The sequence below is a fragment of the Paroedura picta genome, chromosome 14 (genome assembly GCF_049243985.1).
Source record: "Paroedura picta isolate Pp20150507F chromosome 14, Ppicta_v3.0, whole genome shotgun sequence".
Lineage (NCBI taxonomy): Eukaryota > Metazoa > Chordata > Lepidosauria > Squamata > Gekkonidae > Paroedura > Paroedura picta.
In genome coordinates this window covers 12,608,985-12,633,938 of record NC_135382.1, presented here as the reverse complement: position 1 = coordinate 12,633,938, position 24,954 = coordinate 12,608,985, and the positions used below count along the sequence as shown (strand labels likewise).

General features: G+C 47.1%; 1 protein-coding gene across 1 annotated transcript in view; it reads left to right on the top strand.

Annotated features, from left to right (window-relative positions):
* Window positions 1-1,281: 1,281 nt before the first annotated feature.
* The window catches only part of DIAPH1 (diaphanous related formin 1), a 112,962-nt gene continuing 89,289 nt past the window's right edge, over window positions 1,282-24,954 (top strand). Inside the window, exon 1 of the mRNA XM_077310851.1 lies at window positions 1,282-1,469. Coding sequence (XP_077166966.1) covers window positions 1,326-1,469 — 144 coding nt within the window. The 5' untranslated portion in view covers window positions 1,282-1,325. The remainder of the gene's footprint in view (window positions 1,470-24,954) is intronic.

Sequence of the window (24,954 nt, the reverse complement as noted above, 5' to 3'; positions counted from 1 at the left end):
TCGATACATTCCAATCATGAGACTTATCCCACCAAGTCTCATATTTGCTCTGCTGCACTAATCATTCTAATTCGTCTTGGTTATATGTTCTGTGCATTGATATATAAGCATCTCATACCATGGACCGTTCTGCCTATCTCCTTCAATTAATTCTCCCCCACTATGGGGTACTTGAATGTCTCCCTCTGATCTCATTGTCAGTACTGAATTCCTATCTCCCCCACCATAAAAGCTACTACTCTAAAAAAAAAAGTCTCCCTCCCCCACCAGACTCAGTTTGGCCTAATTACATTTGCGAGTTTCCTAGCAAAAATGTTTCTGACAGCTGCCAGGAGGCCCTGATCCAGCCACATGTCACATTTTCACTCCTCCCAGAAGCATAGAGCTTCCCTTTCTCATTTTATTCTCTTCGAGCACAGCCTGCCCAACCCTCTAGGTTGCTTGGATTTGAGCCCGCCATTTATACCCTAGGGTCCCTACCCCATCAGGCTCCAGGAGACACCTGGGGATCACCTGGAATTCCAGCTCCTCTCCAGACCTGAGATCTGTTCCCCTGGTGAAAAAGGCAGCTTTGGAGGAGGGACTCTCTGGCACTGTCTTGCTGAAAGGGATGCCAACCTCCAGGTGGGACCTGGGGATCACCTGGAATTCCAGCTCCTCTCTGGCACTGTCTTGCTGAAAGGGATGCCAACTTCCAGGTGGGACCCGGGGATCACCTGGAATTCCAGCTCCTCTCTGGCACTGTCTTGCTGAAAGGGATGCCAACCTCCAGGTGAGGCCTGGGGATCACCTGGAATTCCATCTTCTCTCCAGACTCCCCTGGAGCAAACGGACGCTTTGGGGGGGGGGGGGAGGCTCCGAGGCACTGCACCTCACTGAAGTCCCTGGATGCCAGCCTCCCGATGGCCCCAGGAGCACTCCCGGAATGAAACCTCCTTTCCAGACAAGTGCTCCGTTTCCCTGGGAGACATGGCTGCTTCGGAGGTCCTTGTCCTCCCCACCCCACCGGGGTTTCCCAGCCTGGGTCTAGCCGCCCCGCCCAGCACCCCCCGCGAGGCAAGCCCCAGTGGCTTCGGATCGCGCGCCTTCCCCGCCCGCCGGAAGTCCCGCCTCGCCGGTGCCGGGCGCGAGTTCCGCCCTGGCGGCTCGACCATAGAGCGCGGGTCCCGGCGGGGCGGCTACCTGCCTGCCCGCCCGCCGGCCGGCCGGCCTCCTCGAGCGTGGTGGTGACGAGCCGGCGGTGGGCGTGGCGCGCGGGGCGGGCGTGGCTTGCGAAGGCGGGCGGGCGCCGCTGAGGAGAGCCGGCGGGCGGCGGGGCCGGCGCGATGGAGGGCGGCGGGGGATCCACGCGCGGCGGGGCCGGCCGCGAGAAGAAGAAGGGCAAGAGCCCCGAGGAGCCCGCCGCGGCCGCCATGGCGGGGGAGCCCGCCGGAGGAGGCGGCGGAGGAGGAGGGAAATCGCGGAAATTCGTAAGTGCCCGGCTGGGGGAGGCGGGCGGCTGCCCTCGCGGCGCCCGTTCAGACGTGCGCGGGGCGGGAGTCGCGTGTCGGCCGTTCCCACACAGAGAGGGAGGGGTTCGAACTTGGGGTCCAGGCGCGTGGGGTCCCCACTCGGATCGGGGCCACGGACCGGGCGGGGGCGAGCCCATGAACGGCACCGGGGTGGGTTCTTTTTTTGGGGGGGCGGGGAGGGGTGTTAAGGCTTTCCGTCCCCTGCCCTGGTCCGACTCGGGGTCCGCCAAGCGGGCGCGCGGAGAGACGTGCTGTGGGTTTCGGACACGCAACCCCGGGAGCATGTCTGAATGCGCGGGGAGCGGGGCTGGGAGGGAGCTGCGGCCCAGGGGAGGGGAAGGAGGGAGGCTCCGGACCTGTGGCCGGCGTTGCAAGCCCCGGGTCCCCGCAGCATCTGTGTGCCCCGCACGTCTGGACAGAAAGGGGAAGGACCCGGCCGCGACTTACGCCGTCTCGGAGGGGCTTTTGAAGAAGAAACCCCGCCCGTGCCATGTGTTGAAGTCTGCGCCGGTGCATCTCCCCAGCATGTCTGAATGGGAAGTAGCACCCCCCCCCCTCACACACACCCACCCTCCCTCTGCTCAAGGCTGGGCTGGCACAGAGGGGGTTTCCCCCAAATGTGGGTCCTGCTGGGGGAAGCACACCCACCTGCCTGCCTCCTTGCCTGCTCTGGGCTGTTGTTGCTTTCAGTGGAGACAAAAAACGACATGCAAAGAGAAGACAAAGCCTGCCCTTTTTTCACTCTTCTGGGGTTAATGATGGGGGTGGGGGGCAGTCAGTCTAACTCTATTGGTGGAGATAATTAAATCCCTGCTCACTCCACAGCCTGTATTTGTGCATCTTGCTCCTTCCCCAAAAGATTCCCCCTGTGCTACTTCGGAAAAGCGCTTTACTGTAGACACGTCCTTATGAGGTGCCTGTCTCTCTGCTTCACCTAGTTTCTGTGCAAATGGAAGGAGAGTTTGAGATCTCTGTGTGCTCTTCTAAACCAACAAGTCAAAACATAGTGAAGCAGTTGGAAATTGGAGCTTGGCGAGGCACAGATCTGACCTGGTTGGAGACTTGTGAATCTGTTTAGCTGCCCTGACTTGTCACTGTATTTTGAAACTCTCATCCACAGATTCCTGTCGCATAACAGGCAGTGCTTTGAGGCAAGAGAGATTGTCTCGACGTCAGACACCCTTTGGAGTCTCAGTTGCAGCTGGTCAGTCAGCTGAGCCCATGGGTGGCTACTCTGGCTGCTGGAACACACCCTGAGCCCAAAGCACCTTTTTATTATGTGCCTCAGTCACTTCCTTTCTTGCAAGATAAGATATAGGCAACTGGTACTTTGGTGCCGATTCCATCGGTGTGAACAGCCTCCTCTGGTTACAAACATTAACAGCACTGCCCCAAGCTGCAGGCAAAGGGCTTCTTCTCTGACTCTTCCGGGGACTTCTCCCTCCTATGTGCCACAGCTGTTGTCCTTGCTTATGTGTCTTTCAGGGACCACATTGCAGCCAGTGTTTTGACCACTGTGTGGGCAGAGAGCACAGAAATGAGGAGGTGGCTTTACACTGGGGCAGTGGTGCTCTTAGGTCTCCTGTTTCTTAAAACTGTGAATGGCATCCATCTGATTTCAGAAGATTTGAAATGGCTTTGCTGATCTGAAGCCATGGTGTCTTTCAAAAGCCCAAGACAAATATGTCCATAAGGCATATGTGATTTTGCGTTGACATAGGTCTCCTGTGGCCGCCTAAGTTCAGCATGGGTGATTTCCCCGGTCTCTCTGAGATGGAGAAGCTTGCTGTGAGATAAGCCTTGGTTCTGACATGTTCAGCCCCTGGCAACCAAATAGGCTGGGGGGGGGGGGGGCTGCTTGGCCACTGTAAAGATGAAGCAGGTTGCCCAATGACATCAGAAGAAACGGGAGGGGATCTGGGGGGTGATGGGGATCCCAGAGCTTTGTGGGAGGAAGGTTGATAGTTCTGCCAGTGGATTTATTGCTGTAGTTTTTTGCAACTTTTTGCAGTGACCCAAGGAAAAAAAGGAACCAAAAGCTTGTGACAAGTTTGGATGCATTCTTGGGACTTCATTAGGAAGGAAGGAAACAATCAGCGCTTCCCATTTGACCAGAACCTTCTTTTCTGCAGCTGGAGCCCTAACGAGGTCTTGGAGCTGAGCGCGCGAGCCAGGGGCCGCTTTGCGTCCAGCTAGCGGTCAAGTGGCAGTCTAGGCTGAATACTGTCGTGCTCTGCAGTATGGGAGAGGTTTGGCATAGGAAGTGCATGTCTGTTGCCTGACATATGTGGAGGCCTGATGTTAAAATTAGAGCGATGGAAAAAATTGCCCCCGATTGAATGAGTGTTTGGTGAACCGGTGGACTGCTTTGCTTGGCGTGAGCTGTGTGACTTTCTGTCCACCTAGTCTGAAGCAGTGGGCAAGGGAGCCTGAAGTTTCCTCTTCTTCCTTTCAGGAGCAAGCCCTGTGCTTGCCCTGAAGCCAGCCTTTCCACTACCTGGTTTTCACTACTGGAGAAGAGAATGAACTGTGAAGGAGTTATTATTTCTAGTACTAAGAACAGAGGAAGTGGCGGCCCTGCGCCTTTCGATGGGGTCTGGGCTGCTGCTTCTCCTCTTGCCTGCCATTCAGTGCTCCTGATGACAGTGTTGGAGGGTGAGGGGAGGAGGGTCTCTTGTGGACCACTTGCCTCTTGGGGCTCAGGATTTTCAAGTCTGCAAATAGGGAAGAGTGGAAGGGGGGGGGGGAGAAGTGGTGGTGACTAAGTTTTCTACCAAGGACACTGGTATTTTGAAAGCTTTCTTGTCTCGTCTTCCATGTATACGCATCGTTGCCATTTGTCATCTTCCCTCGGTTTGCACTTCAGATCTAAACGGTGTCTACATGAGTGGTCTCTGTAGAGGCTTAACAGCAAGACAGGCAGTACTGGTGTGTTTTGCTGGCATTGTTCAGATTTGGGAAAGGCTCTTTCAGGCAAAAGCATGCAGGTTTCCCAAACTCAGCCTGTTCTTTCAACTTATGCCAGGCACAGAAACAGACTTGCTAGAAGAGAAGACGACTTAACAGGTGGATTGACTATTTAAAAATGGACCAGTCTTTGGAACATTTTGGGCATGCTTCTGTGACCAGAATCCTTGGCTTTCCCCTTTGAACAAGGACACAGTTTCTCATTCTGTCTTCTCTTGAGAGGGATGTTTTTGCTTTGTTGCGTCTCAGGAGTGATCAAAGATTATGGTGATGTTTTGTGGTAAATATACGTGCACCTTTTTTGTGTTAGTGTAAAACAGAAAACAGTTGATGAGTGCAATTGATTGGCATTCTGTTCTCCTAATCTGAGAGAAGAGCCCTAACAGAAAATGAAAGAAGACACAAATTAAAGACAAGAGTGGAAGGCCACACTCTTTGACATGTCATGTGCTTTGTGAAGGGTTTGGGCTTCAGCAAGAAGGGTTCTATCTAATATTTGTCAGCCTGCTTATGTCTTCAACCAGAAAACTCCTCAAAACTTGAAAAATGGCAGCTTTGATTATTTCAGTTTCAGTGTTTTAATCCCCGTCATTTTAGGAAGAGACCATTTGCTGCTGAAACTCTGAGACTCAAAATACTCTGTGGTTAAGGTGGTGCAAAGTCCTCTGTAATGCATGTACTGGTCTTAACACTGGGTTTGGAATGGAAAAGACAAGATTGTATTTACAGTAGAAAACCTGCAGTTTTTGTGTTGACGTTTGTTGACTTCAAACCCAAGTGCTGTGCTTGTGATAGTTGTGTGGATGCTAACAGTCTGGGACTGTAAAATCAGAGTCCAATAGCACCTTTAAGACCAACAAAGATTTATATAAATATTTATTTAATGTATTAAATAAATCTTTGTTGGTCTTAAAGGTGCTACTGCACTCTGATTTTATTGTGTTACTTCAGACCAACATGGCTACCCATTTGAGTCTGGGACTGTTTTGCATTTTCCTGCCAGTTGGAGCATTGCAGCTCAGGTGCAGAAAGTTCCACTGTTTTGAGTCCTCTAGATGCAAGGAGATTCTGTGTGATTTTCTTAGTCATGCCCACTGCAGGAAGTCAAGCCAAAACTACTCAGAGGTGTGGAGGGTGGGTGGAAATCTCATGCTCAGTGTCCACACAAGGGGTTTTTGGTCATTATGCTATTAGCATTTTGAAATGCTGATCACAGACTACAAATAGATTTCTTAGTACAGATTTCTCAGATGGGGCACAATTAAGAGTTTGACATTACTTATAATTTTTCTGGCTCCTGTCATTTAATTTACTCTTTGAGAGTTATGTTAACTCGGCCTCTGTAACTTCCCATGGTGGTTTCCCAGCTTGTGGTTTTTGGGAAATGTGCATATATATATATACAACCATGCTTTGACTGCAAATGGGAATATTTTTTAGGGTTGAAGTTGAAAGCAAATTGTCAGTGTCTTTGAAGCATTAACCGTGATGGTCATAAAGACATGTGCCTGGTCTATTTTTTCCTATGCACCAAGAGACCACTCCTTAGAGTTTTGTCAGAGGAAGGACTTAAGAATTCTGTTTGCTCACAGACTAAGTATGAGCCTGTGTAGTTTGTAGAACAGGTAGGGGCTGTTCTTAGGTTATTAGGAGACATTTGCATCTGAGCAAGCAGTAGTTCATAACTGCACCCAGTTCTTCCTTTAAAAAGATACATTGACAAGTTCGGAGAGCAGCCGAGGCTGTAAGCTCTATAGAGAATCAGAGGCCTAAAAAGAAAACAGAAGCAGCAGGTTATGGACTGGATAGATCCCCGAGTGCCTCCTCTGAAGAAGCAAAAAGCGTCAGGAGGAACTTCTGAAAGCTCAATGTAGATGGGCACTAGGATAAGCTATCAAGATGCCCTTGATCTCTGGAAGCTTTTGAAACTGATGAGGCAGAATGCATTGGCATGCCAGAGAGGCTTTTAGGTGTATCGGTGCCCTATTTTAAGGGCAGAGGAATTGATGAGGTGATTTTAGGGAGTTGCTCACTGATGCTTCTCAATAATCCTTTCCTTCTGAACTGCCCCCTGAATTTGGAATATGGTAAAAGCATTCGATGGACGATGTGGGGGTGGAGGAAAGCAATATTCTGGCCTTGCTCGTTATTGCTCAATAGTTCACTTATGCTTCCTCCAAGGAGTTCAGGGCAGCCAGCACAGGTTAGATCAGATTTTCTCAACCTTTTATCATTGAGAACCCCTGAAACATTCTCCAGGCTTCGAGAAACCTCAGCAGTGGTGTTATCGTGTAGAACAGGGGTAGTCAAACTGCGGCCCTCCAGATGTCCGTGGACTACAATTCCCAGGAGCCCCTGCCAGCGAATGCTGGCAGGGGCTCCTGGGAATTGTAGTCCACGGACATCTGGAGGGCCGCAGTTTGACTACCGCTGGTGTAGAATATGGTTGGGAAGCAGAGCTATGTACAGGCCCTCCCAGGACCCCTCCCCTTACCACCCCCTCCACCAGTGGGCAGGGCACGGGTTGCTCCCTCCTATGCTCCTCCCCCGGGTGGCCTTTTTTGGGGTCAACATGACCATATCTGGTCATATCACCCGATAATGTTTAACAAAATTTTAAAAATATATTAAAATCAATTAACTCCCACCCATTCAGGAAACCCTTCTAGGACCATCAGATAAGCCCAGGGTTTTATGAAAAAGTGGGTGAGAAAGCCTGCTGTAGATTGTAGATCTTGTTCTTCTCATTTGGTAGTGCCAGTGGATTTATAGCCCAGTACAGATCCTTGGTGGAGTGCAAAATCCTGTACTGAGAGTTATTTCACAATAGGAAGTGTCTTGTCATTTTCTGTCTAATATTTAATTTAGCTGAAGGGCATACTCTCTTTTTCATTAACAGACTTCAAACACTACAAAATATTTGTAGGAACCATCAGTTAAGACTGTATGAAGCCGTTTCTAGCTTTGTAAAAGAGATGTAAAATTTTCAGAATATGTTCCCTCCCCACAAAAAATCATTGGTTTGTTTTTTTGAGGTGGGGAGGGGGAGGAAAAACTGTGCTTCCTTACCACATATATCTTAGTTTTTGCCATCTTATCTTAAGGGTAGGAATAAAATAAAAGTTGGAAGTAGAAAATACAAATATTGCAAATAGTCTCATATAGAAACAACAGAGTTAGCAGAGTATTTGGATATCATTCAGATCTATAATACTGTGATGCATAATTAGTGCGTACATTATAGCATATTAGTCATATGGAAGCAATGCGTATATCCTTGAAGTGTGTTATATGTTTACAATACACAGAGGGATTATTATTATTCAAAGCCATAAAATCCCCATACTATACATTCTGAGAGAGTAAAGCCTTTCTGAAAAGCATTTTACTCATTCCAGAAGAAGAGTTGTTCCTTATATGCCACTTTTCTCTACCATAAGAAAAACAGCTTTCCTCTCCCCACAACAGACACCCTGTGAAGTGGGTGAGGCTGAGAGAGCCCTGATATTTCTGCTCAGTCAGAACAACTTTCTCAGTACTGTGGCAAGCCCAAGATAACCCAGCTGGCTGCATGTGTGGGAGCGGGGAATCAAACCCAGCTAGTCATATTAGGGGCCATTTCGCACGGCTTCAAAGTAGCACAATGGTTGCTATTTGGAAACGCTACTAATTTGCCATAACCCACGACGTCGTAGACAATCTGCAACAATCCTGAAACCAATCAGCAAAAAGCGCTTCGTTGTGGCGCTTTCAGGGGAATCCAGAAAAGTGGATTCACCCTCCGGATAGCGATACACTCCTGCAACCAATCTGCAACAGTAGCGCTAAAGACCTGTGCGTTACCATTGTTGCTGGTTCTTCAAAGTCCCTCCCCCTGGCTCTCTCCTCCAAACTTCCGGCGAAGCGATCGCCATTTTTTTTTCTCCGAGCGAGCGGGGATAAACTCACCGGCGAGCCTCTTTCTGTTTAGAGGCTTCCCTGGCTTCAGTCCTTCACCTTTAGTCACTAAGCACAAACCACTGAAAAGCCCGTTTGCTGAAATAAAGTCCCTTTATTTTTTACAAATAAATTCAGCCGAAAATCGGCCCGTGAGGGGGGGGGGGATTTTTTTTTTTATCACTCGAGGCAGCGTGCAAACGATCATACAATCAAACGACAGCTCACATTAGGCAGCTGGATGGGTCTCTCCGTAGCAACGAATCTACCTAGATTCGTTGCTATGGGTCGTTTGTTTTTTTTTTAAACCTTTCTTAAAGGGAAAGGGGCTGTTTGGGAGCATGCTAACGGCTGCCCATTGGCTGCTTGACGGCCAGGGGCGGGACGAGCTTGGCAATAGCGCTTCCTTTCTAGCGATTTCTGCCGAGACCGGAAGCCTGTGGGAAACGCTAAAAAACGCAACTGATTCCACTACAAAGGCAGGTATGCATAACGACGAATTCCACTATTTTAAATGGCGATTTTTCATTCCGCAAACAATTTGCAACAAAGATCCCTGTGCGAAAAGGCCCTAGAAGTTGACACTCCTAATCACTGCACCAAACAGAGACTGTATCATCTTTTTTTCCCCTGCCAGTGCTCCCTGAAATTCCCAGTTTTTCCATAAGGAAAACTGGGGGGGGGGAGTTCTTTAAAAAACCCTATCTGACACCCCCTCATCTGGATTTTCCCTTCATCTTAACTTCTCTAGATTTATGCTGTTGGCAATCAAACCCATTAAATATATGTGTTTGTATTGGTTATTTCATTACTGTTATAATAGAGACATTTATTAGCTGTATCTTTTACAATCTGCAGATTGACTCTCATATGGTTGCCAAATAATTGAGCTGTGTGGCTGTCTTAGTTTCTGCAAGTTAACCATTGTCATGGTCATATTTGCAACCCACTGAGTGCTGAAGATACTTCACTGGATCCAGCCAGCTTTTCTGCGGATTTAAAAGGAGAGCAAGGCCCTTTATGACCACACCAAAAATGCTGTTCTAGGGACCATGGAACCCTCGTGTACAAAACGACTGAATGAAAGTGTTGAAGGATCCAAGACTCTGCGTTGGATCCTTCAACCCTTTCATTTCAGCAGATTCACAAGCTGCTTTTTCTGTTCCTAAAGTTTTTGATTACTCAAAGTTCCTGTGCTGCTGAGGTGCTGCTGTCCGGCCTCGGGATATTTCTAAAATGAAACCTTGTCAGGAATGCTCCGGGACCTTGATTACAAGCTTGCAACATGCTTACGCTTTGCCAAGCTCTTTAATTCTGCCGGAGCCAGGCCAAAGACAGGGAGGAAGAGGAAGAGCCTGTTTTACACCTGCTGATCTTCAAGGGCTACAATGAAGCTTCAGTTCCCGAGAATTTGCAAAGGCAGCAGCCTCCGGTTGACCAGCCCTAGCCCAGTTTGAATGTGAGATACGATAATTCTAGGCTGACTTTATCTCTGCTTTGAATCGGGAATGTGCTCATGATTCAGCAGGACTTACAAAGCGTACCCTCAGGTGAGCGAGGCAGCAGCTGACCTTGTGCAAGCGATCTCTCTGGGTTTTCTTTTTTAACTCTTCTCTTGATGGAGCTCGTGAAGGATGTTGTGGTCAGTGTCGGTGTGGCCCAAGCAGGAGCACGAGAGCATGTCTTTTAGGAATAGTGCCTCTGCGACAGAAGGGACAAGGCCAGGGTCTTGGTTGTGTATTCATGTAGAAATACAGGACTGGAAAGGACCTTAAGGGTCATTCAGTTCAGCTCCTTGCCCAACAGAGGAAATTCACAATTATGTCCCTAACTACTCTCCCAGTGACCCCTGCTTGGTACCCAGAGGAAGGCAAAAGACCTCCAGGATCCCCAGCCAATCAGGAAAATTCCTTCCTGACTCCCAGGTGGTGATTGTACCTACCCTAGGCCTGTGAGAAAGCACCAGGAGAGCCAAGCACTGACTCATTCCTTCCTGCCCTTGTTCTCATTATCTGCCTAAGTTGACAGAATCAGCATTGCTATCAGATGGCCATCTAGCCTCTGCTTAAAAACCTCCAAAGAAGGTGAGCCTACCACCCAAGGACACCTGTTCCACTGAGGAACTGCTCTGTCAGGAAGTTCTTCCTAAAGTTTAGCCCAAACCTCTTTTGATTTAATTTCACACCATTAGTTCTGGTCTGACCTTCTGGGGCAACAGGAGACAACTCTAGTCCAATCTTGACATATTTATTTTCTTTATGATGCCCTCCCCCCAAGAGTTGAACCCAAACAAATGATAACCTTATAAATTCAGCTTGTTATTCCTATAAGGCCCTTCAGTCTGTTAAACACCTTCATCATACTGCATACTAATTTAGTCTCTATATATGGATTTCTAATTCCTATTTCATTGTATCTGAGGAAGTGGACCGTGCACATGAAAGCTTATACCTTGACTACAATTTTGTGAGTCTTAAAGGTGACCTAAGACTTTGTGGCGCAAAGAGCCTCTTGTGGCGCAGAGTGGTAAGGCAGCTGTCTGAAAGCTTTGCCCATGAGGCTGGGAGTTCGATCCCAGCAGCTGGCTCAAGGTTGACTCAGCCTTCCATCCATCTGGGGTTGGTAAAATGAGTACCCAGCTTGCTGGGGGGTAAACGGTAATGACTGGGGAAGGCACTGGCAAACCACCCCATATTGAGTCTGCCATGAAAACGCTGGAGGGCGTCACCCCAAGGGTCAGACATGACCCGGTGCTTGCACAGGGGATACCTTTACCTTTACCTTTAAGACTCAAAATTCTTTTCTGCTGCTTCAGACCAACATGGCTTCACACCTGAATCTAGGAACTGAAAAGGTTGAGCAGCAGCAGAATATGTAGCACAGAGAGCGAGCTTGGTGTAGTGGTTAGGTGTGCGGACCTCTAATCTGTCGAGCTGGATTTGATTCCCCACGCCCCCACATGCAGCCAGCTGGGTGGCCTTGGGCTTGCTATAGCCCTGATAAAGCTGTTCTGACCAAGCAGTGATATTAGGGCTCTCTCAGCCTCACCTACCCCACAGAAGTCGAATAAAAGCCGCTTTGAGACTCCTTTGAGTAGAGAAAAATGGCATATAAGAACCAACTCTTCTTTTTCTTCTATTAAATATTAAAATGCAGGTATTTATTTCAATGCATGTGCGCACATAAAACTTAAAAACATCAACAGATCAAGCACTACGGCACAAATCCAAAATATTTTGACATATGACCAGATAACCAAACATGTTCAACCTCACTCAAGGTTGTCTTCTTAAATATACTCGTGATGTAATAATGGGGACTGTATTCCATGAGACACATGAGAATATACTCAGGCTCAAAAAGGGCTTCTACAAGGGTAGCATGTTGAAGAATAAATATTCTAATTGGGTGGCTCCAAGAGATATACCGTATTTGCCGGCGTATAAGACGACTGGGTGTATAAGACGACCCCCCAACATTTCCACTCAAAATATAGAGTTTGTTACATTACATTACAGTACTATGGGCCACTATGGGCAGCTATGTCTATCCCAACTGAAGTGCACCTGGCGTATAGGACGACCCCCCCCCCCCCCCCACTTGGAGGCATGTTTCTCAGGGGAAAAAAGTAGTCTTATACGCCAGCAAATACTGTATTTCGATTCTTTTCATTAGTGTGGGAGCCTCTCCAATCATATTGTTTACCACCTTATAGTCACCATTATTACATCACATGAGTGCATTTACATATTGGACAACTGAAGAAGACCCCAAGGGGGGCTAAAACACATTTGTTTTTCCGGTTTCTTGTCATTTATCCATATGTCAAAATATTTTGGATTTGTGCCATAGTGCTTGATATATGTTGATGTTTTTAAGTTTTATATGTGCAAATGTATTGAAATAAATATTTGCATTTTAATATTTCATACATATTCTCCTGCTGCTCAACCAACTTGAATCTAAAGGTAAAGGTAAAGGTATCCCCTGTGCAAGCACCGAGTCATGTCTGACCCTTGGGGTGACGCCCTCTAGCGTTTTCATGGCAGACTCAATATGGGGTGGTTTGCCAGTGCCTTCCCCAGTCATGACCGTTTACCCCCCAGCAGCAAGCTGGGTACTCATTTTACCGACCTCGGAAGGATGGAAGGCTGAGTCAACCTTGAGCCGGCTGCTGGGATCGAACTCCCAACCTCATGAGCAAAGCTTTCAGGCGGCTGCCTTACCACTCTGCGCCACAAGAGGCTCTTAACTTGAATCTACCATCCTCTATTTAACAGCCTTCGGATATCTTAAGCTGTCTATCACATCTACCCCATCCGAATGAGTTTCACTGCAACAAGGAAAGAGAGTGAGAGGTTGCCCCCTCATCTTGTTGCCCACTACTTTGTAGCTTCACACAGATGCCCTCAGCTTGGTCCTCTTCCTATAGTGGAGGTGAGTGCCCAGGGCAATACAGTAGAGAGAAAATGGGTGGAGAGAGAAAGAAAGTATTCAGCTCCTTTCCACTGTGCAACCACTCTCTTGGATGTGTCAGCAATAAATGTGACTACCATTGTTGTATCCAGTTTAGCCCTCAGACAAAGGAACTTCCCAGTCGATCAAGTCCCTGTCTGCTCGTGATTACTGATAGCTCTGCAGTGTTTGCAAATATGCATCCTTCTTGGGTAAGCAGTAGCTGGTCCTTCAGACATGACTCACTGTGATGTATCTGGGATGAGATTTGCCCAAAGGATGCTAGGCAAAGAAACAGAGCAGAGGGGGCTCTGGTAGACGCAAAGAGTGGGACCTTCTGGTGGCAAGCTGTGTGATAGGCCCTGGCTATGATCACATCATCAGGCCTTGACCAGTGGAGGAGCCATGTCCCTGGAGCAGAAGCAGATGGATAGAAGAGAAGGTTGGAAACTGGAGTGAGGCCTGCTTTTCCCAAGGCTCTAGAGTGCAGTTGGAGACAGTAAGGCTGCTAAGGCTGGTGGCAGCAGGTGCAGAGGAATCCTTGCAGGAAGAGGGATAATACAGATGAGAGTCATCTACTAAAGTGGTCTCCTTCCTTTTAAATCCCTATTTGAAGCCTACTTCATGGTGAAGCCCATTCATTTTTTATCACTGGTGCATCTGCCCTGGACATTCCTGCTGATTTGTTTCATGGAGTTCCATGTTCCCCTAATAGCCATGGGGGTACAGGCTTGGACGGTACCATTGTTCACTCATACCCCTCACAGCCAGACAGACTTGGAGGGATGCAGTTGCAGTTATCGGTGCAGAAAAGCTGCTTGGAGGTCTTTGCCCTTTCTTCACCCGTGCCCTTATCCACCCTGGTATATAAAACTGATTCAGAGAGGATTGTCAGAACAGGTCCAGGAGACTGTAAATGCTTTCGTACAGGCGTGGGTCATGCCAATTGCCATGAGCGAAGAGGAAACACTTCTTGGAATGTCCAAAAAACTGTGGTAAGTATTGCCATTTTGGGCAGAGTCATGGTGGCCTGGCAGCTCCAGATTTCCTTGGATGAAACAGATATTGTAGACCCATTGTAGACCCTGAGTACAGGGAAATGAAAGCACTTTACCAGGAAAGAAACAGGAGGATGACATTGTTGGATTCATCTTGATCTCTCAGTAGTTTTGATTCTGTTTATCATTATACCTTTCTGGACCACTGGACTGGGATGGGTGTACCAGAAAGTGATGCTTGGGAAATAACTATTCAATGTGTGCCATTTATGCTATGATCTCCCTCTACATTCCCTTCTGTCTCCCATGTTTTTCTATGCTGTCATGCAACAACTGGGTAGCACAATCCAAGGATTAGAGTGAGGAATGCTCAGTAGGTGGATGATACCCTCCTTTTTGTCTGAATAAACCTGAACCAGTGAGGAGAGTGAGGTCATGGGTTGGATGTGTGGTAGTATCAGTGGTATTGCTGATCAAAGACTCAAAAGTCGTTCTGTTTCAGGTGGGATTACAGTCCCCAGAAAGAAGCAGGTCTGCAGTTTGTGATTTAGCCAGATCCAGGCTTGCATTCTTATTTTATCAGCATTGGTTTGAATGTCTGCTGGGAACCTTCCTGTAAAAGCATGGTTTGGCCCTAGCGATCTGTACAAGGAGTCCTCACACCTTTTGAGGTTGCAGGTACCTTTGGAATTATGATACAGCGGAAAAAAAGGCTGCCACCACTTACCTGCAGTCCCACGGAAGATCCTTGTTCTGTGGTGGCAGCTGCTGCCAAAGCAGCATTAAAAAATAATCACAACAGCCAATCAGATCCCCAGTAGCTAACCATAAGCCTTGCTTGGAAAAAGCCCAACATGGCCCCAGAGAAGGGGTCAGCAGGCACCACACTGGAGATCCCCGATTGATGCTCGGGCCACATACAGGACAGATAACTGCAGTGTGCTGTGTGGAGCTTCCTGTTTGGTGTAGTGGTTAGGAGTGCGGACTTCTAATCTGGCACGCCGGGTTCAATTCTGCACTCCCCCACATGCAGCCAGCTGGGTGACCTTGGGCTTGCCACAGCACTGATAAAACTGTTCTGACCGAGCAGTGATATCAGGGCTCTCTCAGCCTCACCTCCCTCACAGGGTGTCTGTTGTGGGGAGGGGGAAGGGAAGGCGACTGCAAGCCGCTTTGAGATTCCTTCGGATAGAAAAAAGCAGCATATAAGAACCAACTCTTCTTCTTCCTTGGACAAATGCTGACTGGCCCTAATGACAGAGATCATACTTCGTCAGTCTTATGACAGCTGCACTGGCTATGTATTTACAACCTTTAAAGTTGTAAATAGGTAGGGGTAACTGAAGGACCTCTAATTCCTGTGCAAATCTGCCTCTCAGTGAAGAACTTTACCTTAGCAGGGGTGGCCAAACGGTGGCTCTCCAGATGTTCATTCATTTATTTTTTTAATTTATATACTGCCCTCCCTGAAGGCTCAGGGCAGTTTATATGAAACAGAATGATACAGGTAACTCGGTTTGTAATAATGTGGTGATAACAATAACAACAACATGGTGATAACAACAACCAACATTGTAGAACGGTAGAATACTAGAGAACATTAATCAACTCGTAGTGAAGCTCCCTTTTGCAGGCTCTGCGGAACTGTCTGAGCACGGCCAATTCGCAGCAACTTATGGGAAATGTCGTCCATGAACATCTGGAGAACCACAGTTTGGCCACCCCTACTAGAGCCTGCTCCCTCTGCTTGTGCTACTGGAGGTCAGATGAGCCTTAACCAGGAAAAGGGCTTTTCCAGTTGTGGCTTCCCCATTATGGGAATCCCTCCCTTCATCCATTTGCCTGGGACCAATCTTGGTGAGATTTCTCCAAGGAGAGTTCATGGTTTACCCAGACGTTCTGAATTCATACTTTTATTTCAGTGTATTTGTTTGAATTGTGCCTTGTTTTGCAAACCACCCCCGGAGCCTGTGTAGGATGAGCAATATGAAAGGCAGGTTTAAAAAAAAATGCTACTAAATAATACAGAAAAGCAGAAGACAGCGTGCGCTCAGAAATGAGTTCCCCAATTGAACAGGCATGGAGGCTGCTATTTAGAAGGCAGTCGGATGGGACTTGTCGTTCTAGGTCACAAAGCACCCCGTGGCTTGTGACACAGGAAATTGCGAACTGGTGCCTGAATGGGAATGCCTCTTGGTTTGGAGCCCCACAAAATCAGATGTTTGCCTTGCGTCAACACCATTTGCAGAATGCCTGGTCACCTTCCCTGTTTCAGTTTAAATGATAATGGAGTACTTCAGATAGTTGCATCAAGGAATGATTTTTTAAACATAGAATCAGGTGGGCATTATTGAGGTTACTAAACATTCCCTGTGTTTAAGCCATGGGATGACTGAGGAGCCTTCTTCAGCTATGTTGTCTCTGTCTTGCTGGTTTTATAAGGACTTATCAGTGGTCTGTTCTCAGTGTGGCATTTTGGATTTTAATTGTCCATGTGTGAGGGGGGCTTATTCTTCTAAGTCAGGCTTTCTCAGCCAAGGTTTCTTGATGGCCCTGGAAGGGTCTACCAAATGAGTGGGAGTTAATTAATTTTTTAAATATTTTTTTTAATTTGTTAAATATTTATCGGGTGATATCACCATATATGGTCATGTCAACCTCCCCCTCTCCTCCAAAATGGCCAAAGACAAGCCTGGAGGGAGGGGGAAGGGCGCCATGTAGGCCTGCCCACAGCTCTGCTTCCCAACCCTATTCTGCACAATTCTGCATGATTGCGCCACTTCTGGGGTTTCTCAAAGCCTGAAGAATGTTCCAGGGGTTCCTCAGTGGTAAAAAGGTTGAGGAAGGCTGTTCTAGGTTATTCATTCTGGCAGCAAATAAACTCTCTGTGGGCTGCAGAAGCTATCTTTGACCTCACACCTTCTGTGGGAAAAAGCTTTCACCTGGCACTTACTGCCAGAAGATATTGGTGGACTCACATACCTTGATCACGGTTGTGCTGTTTCCTTTATGTTCTGGTGTGCCAGCGTGAAGATCTGAGTCTGTTGGACCTTCCTGTGATATTGGTCCCCCTTTCGGGTGGAAATGTTTCAGATTGGTGAAGAACTGCCTCCGAGGTGCCCTTTGGATCTGCAGGTGATTCATAGCTTTCCAAGGGAACTTATTTAGTGTTCCTGGGAACTCATTTTATGACCTCAGGGAGCAGCCAGTGGTGAAGCTTGGCAGCCCGAGCATCCAAAAAGGCACCTTCTTTCATTCCTTTCCTAGCTGAAGCTGCTCTTGTATGGGAATGATGCTGTATGCTAACTTGTCAGTGACTCCCTCACATCTCTTGGCTCCTAGTCCTCAGGTTGCTTCATATGGTAAAAAAAATGCATTTTATTAATCCAGTTGTGGGGGGATTGCATAAAGCCCAAAGTGCATTGTAGCCCCAGAAATTCTTGCCGTGTGCAATGAGCATGCCACCAGCGGCCAATTTTTTAAATGATCACATTTGGCTGCTAGAAAATAAATAGGAATTGTGAAAATACAGCTTTTAGTCAGTGGTGTCTGGTTAGTTTTGTCTGTTTCACCTGCGGGTTTGTGTGCAATTGTGGTAACAAAATATCCCCAGCACTCTTAGGGAATACACTGAAACACATAGAGGGCAATTGACCTTCTTAAGGTTGAGGAATGCTCAGGATATTTAAGAAGGCCAAAAGCGAAGTTTTCTACATTTCCCCATGCTTCTCTGGTTTAACCTCTCGCACCTCTTCAGGTGAGACGTTGTCTGCCTCCCAAGATATAGGACTGATTTACTTTAGTCACCTGATGTCGCTTTATGGTTTTAGTTATTTTTAATGGCTCTGGAGTACGTTAGGTTAGGTGTCTCTCCACAGTTCGCCTCTTGTGCTAGGAGTTTCTCAATAGTCATAGTCTTGATTCTTATGTCCCATGGCAGCTTGGGGGGTCCCACTGCTTCTGTGGAGGAGTATCAAGAAAGTTGGCCTCTTGGTAGAGAGATATTTCGTCACTGCAGCCTGTTCCGCTCTTAGCTTGTGGCTGGCACTGTTTCCTGTGCTTCAAACCACAAGAACTGACAAGTGTATGCCTGACATAGATACAGAGCCCCGGGGCAGGCTGGGTTCCTGCTCCCAAGACAGATGCCTGTGGCCAAAGACTCAACACCCCCCTTTTCTGTTTCTTCTAAGTTTGCTACTATCCCCCCTCAGAATATTCCAGGCATTGGGTCATGGGGGCCCTTCCCCAATATCATGCCTTCTCAACCAGGGTTTAGTGAAACCCCTGGGTTTCTTGATGGCCCTGGAAGGGTTTCCCAAATGGGAATTTTTTTTTTCAATTCGTTAAATATTTATCGGGTGGTATGACCATATATAGTCATGTCGACTTGTCTCCCCCCCCCCAAATGGCCAATGATGGGCCCTGAGGGGATGGGAAGGGGAGGAGCCCCATGTGGACATGTACACAGCTCTGCTTCCCAACCATATTCTGCATGATCGAGCCATTTCTGGGTTTTCACAAAGCCTGAAGAATGTTTCAGGGGTTCTCAATGGTACAGAGGTTGAGAAAGGCTGCTCTACATCTTAGTTGCAGGGGTGGCCAAAGTGTGGCTCTCCAGATGCCCAGGGACACACAGTAATTGTTGTCCATGGGCATCTGGAGAGCCACACTTTAGCCTTGTCTGTACCTAGTGATTGGCCTGGGGAATAGAAGTGCACTCTGTCTGATGCCTGTTTATTCGTAGTAAAGGATCCTCCTCCTCTCTGCTAGCACTCCTTGACCGTGCTTCATACCTAGGTAGAAGTTGCTATAGAAGGCTGATGTTTTAGTGGGGAATGTGGCCACTCTCTGCAGAGTAGGCAAGAGGCATTTGGAGAGGCCATTATTCTCGTAGTGTTCACATGTGCTGTTTCGGGATGTGCTCCCTGTACTTCCCCCTTACTTTACAAACTCTTACATCAGGATGGAAGAAGAGTTGCATAAAACAGCTCACTTGAGGCAAGGCGAGAACTGAGTCATTGTCAGCGCAGACAAAGGCCTTAACAGCAAGTTAAACCATTGCGTGTGCTTGCTAGGCAGGAGGAGTTCTAGATTTCTGGACTGCTATAAAACGCATGGTTGTGGGGGTGGTTGTGGGGGGATTTTGCTCCTGGGGCTGTCTCCTGTCAACCTCCATCAAGTTTCAGCCAACTTATGATGATCCTATTTTTCAGGGCAAGCAGTGTTCAGAAGTTATTTGCCATTGCCTCACTGTGGGCTGCAAACTTGGAATTCCCTGGTGGTCCAGCACCCAGATATTGACCAGGGCTTGACCCTGCTTATCTTCTGCTAAGATCAGCCTAGCCTGGGTAAGGGACAGTTACAGAGGTGCAAAAGTTCCCCTTGCAGACAAGTATAATGAGAAGCGCTCACAGACTCAAATGCACAAAGGAAATTACAATAATTTTCCTGTATGAGTTCATTGAGCATTTCTGTGCCCCGTAGCTCCTGTGAGTGAATTGGGTGTCCCGTATGACTACTTACCCGAGGTCAGAGAAGATACATGCCTCAGCAGAACCTTGCTTTGTAGACAGCTGAAGCAGAGCTTGACTGCTTTAAATAATGACCCCAAAAGACTGGGCTTGACAGTAAAATATTGGTAAAGCATATCAATCCCGTTGGGACAGAAAATCAACAGTGGTTTGATGCTTATTTTAATTACAACAACCAGTTAGTGAATTGTTATTGTAAAACAAAGATCCGGATGTTTGAAAACTATAATGAACAATGTTGGCAAAGGTTTTCAGAAAAGGAACGATCCACTGAACAGTTGTTCTTTTTGGCTTGAATCCTGGAACACCAGAGTCAGCCTACAGTTACAAAATTAAATTAAGCCAGACAGTAAGTGAATTAGCAACTCTTTAAGTCAGTTTTTAAAGTCAGCTGTGTCCCATCGGCAGGGGGCCAGACGTTTGAGTAAAGGACCATTGGGAGAAGCTGTGCTCTTCTGCTAGTGAGGGACAGATGCAGGGAGTAGGAACAAGCCACGAAAGGAAATGAAGCCTGTAAGCTGCCACCCACCCATACAGTGGCCATCCTGCCTCTTTTCTGGCAGTTGGCCAGTGTGCCAGCCCTGTACAGGTAAAATGTACACCTGCTTCTGCCTACTTGCACTCAGACCTGCTCCCTAGCACCCGGGCAACAATAAACTTTATAATCTGCTGGAGAAGCAGTTTGTATTACTTGAAAAGTTACAGACTCTCATTCCAGCAACAGATATAAACCCAAGAAAATGTTATCCGAGGGGCATGTAGAGTGAGCCTGCGTGTGTGCACGCCTGCATGGCAGTGTCAAGAAATGAACTCCTTAAATTAGCAGAACTTTTTTGTAAGCTGAAGCCTCGAGTGTTGCTTAAAGCTACACAGTCAAGAAAGATTGTGTGACATAAACTTGTCTCCTATTAAGTGGCACCTTAAAGATGAGCAGCATTTATTTCTGCATGAGTTGTCACAGGGCAGCGCTCACTTCTTCAGATACAGGAGATGTGAGGTCTGACTCACGAATGACCACATGGAAATAAATGTTAGCTTTTGTTCTCTTTTTGCCACCATGGACTGGTGAGGCTTCCCTTCTGCAGTTGAGCTTTCAGCAGCCTTGCAACCTTGGCATTGTGGCATCCGAATGTGGGTTTACCTGTCCCTTTCCAGGGAACATTTACATTTTGTAGGAAAGGGATCCGTATCCATGTTTCACTGAAAATTGGGTTTGTGGGTGATGGCATCTCCATGCTAACTCAGAATACAAGGGTGCGGTCTGGCATTTGTGATGTCAAGCCAACTTTCTGGGCCAATTGCAAGATCTATGAAAGTACACTCCCTGATTACCAAACAGCAAATAATTGCAGCATTGTGAACAGAAGTCATTTAAAAATTTAGGCTTAGTCTGGAGTTTATGAAAAGTTAGCTGCTTCTAGATGTCTTGAAATTAGCAGATGGGACGGTGGTAATTGTCCAAGGCACTGCTTTCTGTCACGGGAGAGAGGGCCTTCTCAGTTGTGGCACCAAAACGCTGGAATTTTGTCTTCAGAGAGACTCGCCTGTCCCCTTCTGTTGCAGGAGAAAACTCCCTTCTTTCATCTGGGGTTCCCTCCTCCCTGCCCCGTTTTCATGGCTGTTCTTTTCTTTTTGTGGTTGTAGGCTAGCTCTGGTTTTAATTGTTTCTGTTATGTCTTTGTGATTTTGCTGCATACAGTTTAAAATGGTTAGCTGCCTCAGTGGGCCTTATGAAGGCAAAATGCAGGGTAGAAATTTTGTAAGGAAAGTTTTTATTTAAATCTCTGCACCGGAGCCAGGCTGTTTTAATTGTCTTCTGAAAACAGTGTTGTCCTGTGGAGGAACAAAGTTGCCTTGTTTTGAGAATGCTGAGTCTGCCTTTACTTGATGTTCAAAACTGCTGGCCGACCTTTCAGATCCAGAGTGTAAACTGAAGCCATTCTGCTGCGAGGCTTTTTTCCCCAAGCCCAACAGTTGCAAGACCTTGCCCCCCCCCCCTCCACTCCGGTGTTGCTTGCTCTGCCTTACCGGGCGGTAACCTTTCTTCCTCTTGCCTGCCAGGGTTTGGTTCTGGCTCGGGAGAGAGCGCTGGGCACGCCCACAAGCCGCTCCAGATTCCGAGACATTTGTCCGGCTTCCCCTTGGCAGAGAGGCCAGCTCTGCCTCAGCCTGGGAGGAGACCTTGATCAGGTTGCTGTAGAGACAAGTAAACAGCATTTCTTCACCACTAGAACACATTTCCGGAGAACCAGAACAACGCCCTACTGAAAGACGTTGGTCAAGAGATTAAGGAACCCCTTTTTGCCAGAGAGCAAGCGCCATGGAGAACCTAGTTTTTAGTGGTGTGGTTGTGGGGTTTTTTGGGGGGTCTGTCATTGCTCAAAGCTACCTTCTTTCAAGAACTATCCAAACTGGGAACTCATGCCCTGTGTACACTCTTTCCATCTGCCACAAAGACTTCTTTAGGGCATCAATGGAGTTCTGTCCAGTACTTTCCCCTCTTTTCTTGTTCCCCATTCAGATACCAGACAGACAGACAGATAGATAGAGCATGCTGTGCAAGGCTACCCACAAAAATTACAACTCTCCAGGGGGGCTCAAGCTGGCATGCAGCATCTGTAAAAATTAAAAATGCAACAGTTAAAATGTAATAATGAACAAGAAAATTGCTTGCAAACAAAACCCTACTAAATATTTAAGCTACAGTTAAGAAGTGTAGTATAATTAGAGCGGTAAACATTTTTAGGAATATTGGGGCAGGTTGAAAAAAAAAACAGACATTTTTGCGAAAGTTGAAATACGTATGTGTGGTACTTACATTCCTATGAAACTTAAACTGATTTAACAACATAAAATGCATTATTTGTATCTTTCTTGGCATATAAATAATTGGTATGTTTATAGAATTTGAAAGTTTAAATGTCTTTGTTTACCATTAGAAAAATTGCCAGTATACTGTGCACTTGAGAGACAATTGCAAACTGCCATACCTTATAGCAGTGGTCCCCAACCCCCGGGGACTGGTACCAATCCGTGGATCAGTCGGGCCGCGGCTCCTCCTCCCCAACTGCGGCCTCGGGGGATGCCCTGCCACTGTGCTACCGGCTCACCTTTGGTGCTCTCCAGCGGCCGCCATGGCTGCGGCTCCCCCTCGGCGTGGCACTGCGCAGCTGCTGCTGGCAGTGCCTCCCCAGTGGGCGGAGGGAAGTCGGGGGTGCCAGCAGGAAAGCAAGTGGAGCAGGCTAAGGCGACGTCCCTTGGCAAAAGACTACCCCCCCGGGCCTCAGTAAAATTGTCAAGTGTTGACCGGTCCCCTGTGATAAAAAGGTTGGGGACCACTGCCTTATAGTACATCAGTACACACGTCTTAATTTTTGCCATCTGAGAGTTAGGGAAAACTAAAAATTGAAGGTAGAAATCAAATTCTTTTGTAAATAAAAGGCAGTATATTATTTGGACAGGAACACTGTCATACAGTTACAATTGGTAGCGCTATTAGCATATTTGGAGATCAAATTAAATTTTATAACATTGACAACTCGGAACTGTTTATTAATTGTTAATACAACACACTATAGCATATTAATTACTGCATTAATCACATTTAAACAGTATATGTATTATTGAAAATATCCATATCTAATAGTATAGATTGTCATATATTAAAATCCTCAGACTATACATTTTGAGTGAATTTCACTTATTCCTACAGAGAAAATAGTTCACGTGTCCCAGATTTTTCCATTGCAAAAAATTAAAAAATCTTAGAAAAACATAGGAAAAAACCCGCCTCCCCATACTTTTCCATCCATACCTAGAAAAATTCAGTACTAGCTCTCAAGGTATTGCCTTCTGAAAAAGAGAAGTTTTAGGAGCTTTTATAAAGGCCGTTAAGGAGGAACTTGGTTTTTGGGTGGGGAAACAACCTCTTCTGTGCTTGCATGAGGCACAGGGATCAAACCTGAGGTTTCTCAACCTTTCTAGAAGAAAATCTGTTTATTAGACTTTAATGGATGAGTTTTTAGCTATTAAATAATACACACTGCGCTTAATAATACATTCATTTCGTTGGCATGCATGGGTTTACTGTGTTACCTGCTGGCAGAGGTTGGGGACGGAGCTGCTGACGGGGAATCCCAGGATCTTTCTACCTGTCAACATTCCATAGCATTGGCGAGAGTATCTTCATATGCCCGAGTTTTAACCATGGATGATCATGCTGCATGTGCTGGTGGGAGTCAGAAGGGTGATCTGTACTGACCTGAGCAAGTGCTTGCAGCTCTGTGCAGTTCTTTGAAGATGAGGCCTTCAAGTTATGGATAAGGACTGGCACCTTTAGTTGGACCTGGAAGTAAATAGCTGGCCAGTGTAGCTGTTTTAACTCGGATGCAACATGGTCATTGCAGCTATTTCTGGAGACACACGTGTGCCTATTATGGAAGTAGCACCATGCTTTGCGCCATGCAGCAGGCCTTTCTGACCCCCCCTCCCCAGAAAGTTGATTCCTGGGGTTCAGGAGCTATATGAACTAACAGCTGTATGGAGGGGGGACCCACAATTAAGGGATGGTGGTGAAACTGTCCCTTCACTTGCTTGCATCAGCAGAGCTGCCCTTGCAGAAGGGGGGGGGGGTCTGATTTCACCACTTTTTCATTACAGCCTATAGGACCTGTTACCCCAGGAATCAGTTTCCAGGATTTAGGAGAGACTGCTGAAAGGAAGGAAATGCAGGAATAATTGGGGTTTCTTTTGCTGACAGATTGCTGGATCTCACACTAAGCATGTTACAGCAGGCCTTGACCATTTTTCTATGGTTTGAGGAGGTGGCTGCAAACATCAGTAGCAAGGCTCCTTTTTTAGCCTTCAAGGGTTCTGTATTTTAGTAACCACATTTTTCTAATACCTGCTACAGCACAGCCTACTCTTAGCCTCTTTATGGTTTCTTGTGACCGAAGCCTCGTCACAGGTATAAAGAACTATGGGATTAACACTTGTTATCACTACAACTGCTCGCGGCAGCACTGAGAAAACTGCTTTGACCAAGCAGGAATATCAGGGCTCTCTCAGCCTCACCCACCTCACAGGGTATCTGTTGTGGGAAAGGAAAGGAAAGGAAAGGAAAGGAAAGGGAAGGGAAGGGAAGGGAAGGGAAGGCGATTGTAAGCCTCTTCTTCTTCTTCCTCTTCCTCCTCTTCTTCCTTCTCTTCCTCTTCTTCTTCCTCCCCCCTTTCCTCTCAGGGAGGTGAGGCTGACAGTCCTGATATTACTGAAGAAGAGTTGGTTCTTATATGCCACTTTTCTCTACCTGAAGGAGTCTCAAAGAGACTTACAGTCACCTTCCCTTTCCTCTCCCCACAACAGACACCCTGTGAGGTGGATGAGGCTGAAAGAGCCCTGATATTCCTTCTCAGTCAGAACAGCTTTATCAGTGCTGTGGCGAGCCCAAGGTCACCCAGCTGGCTGCATGTGGAGGAGGAATGGGGAGTCAAACCCGGCTCGCCAGATTAGAAGTTCACACTCCTAACCACTACACCACAGAGAGACTGTATCATCTTT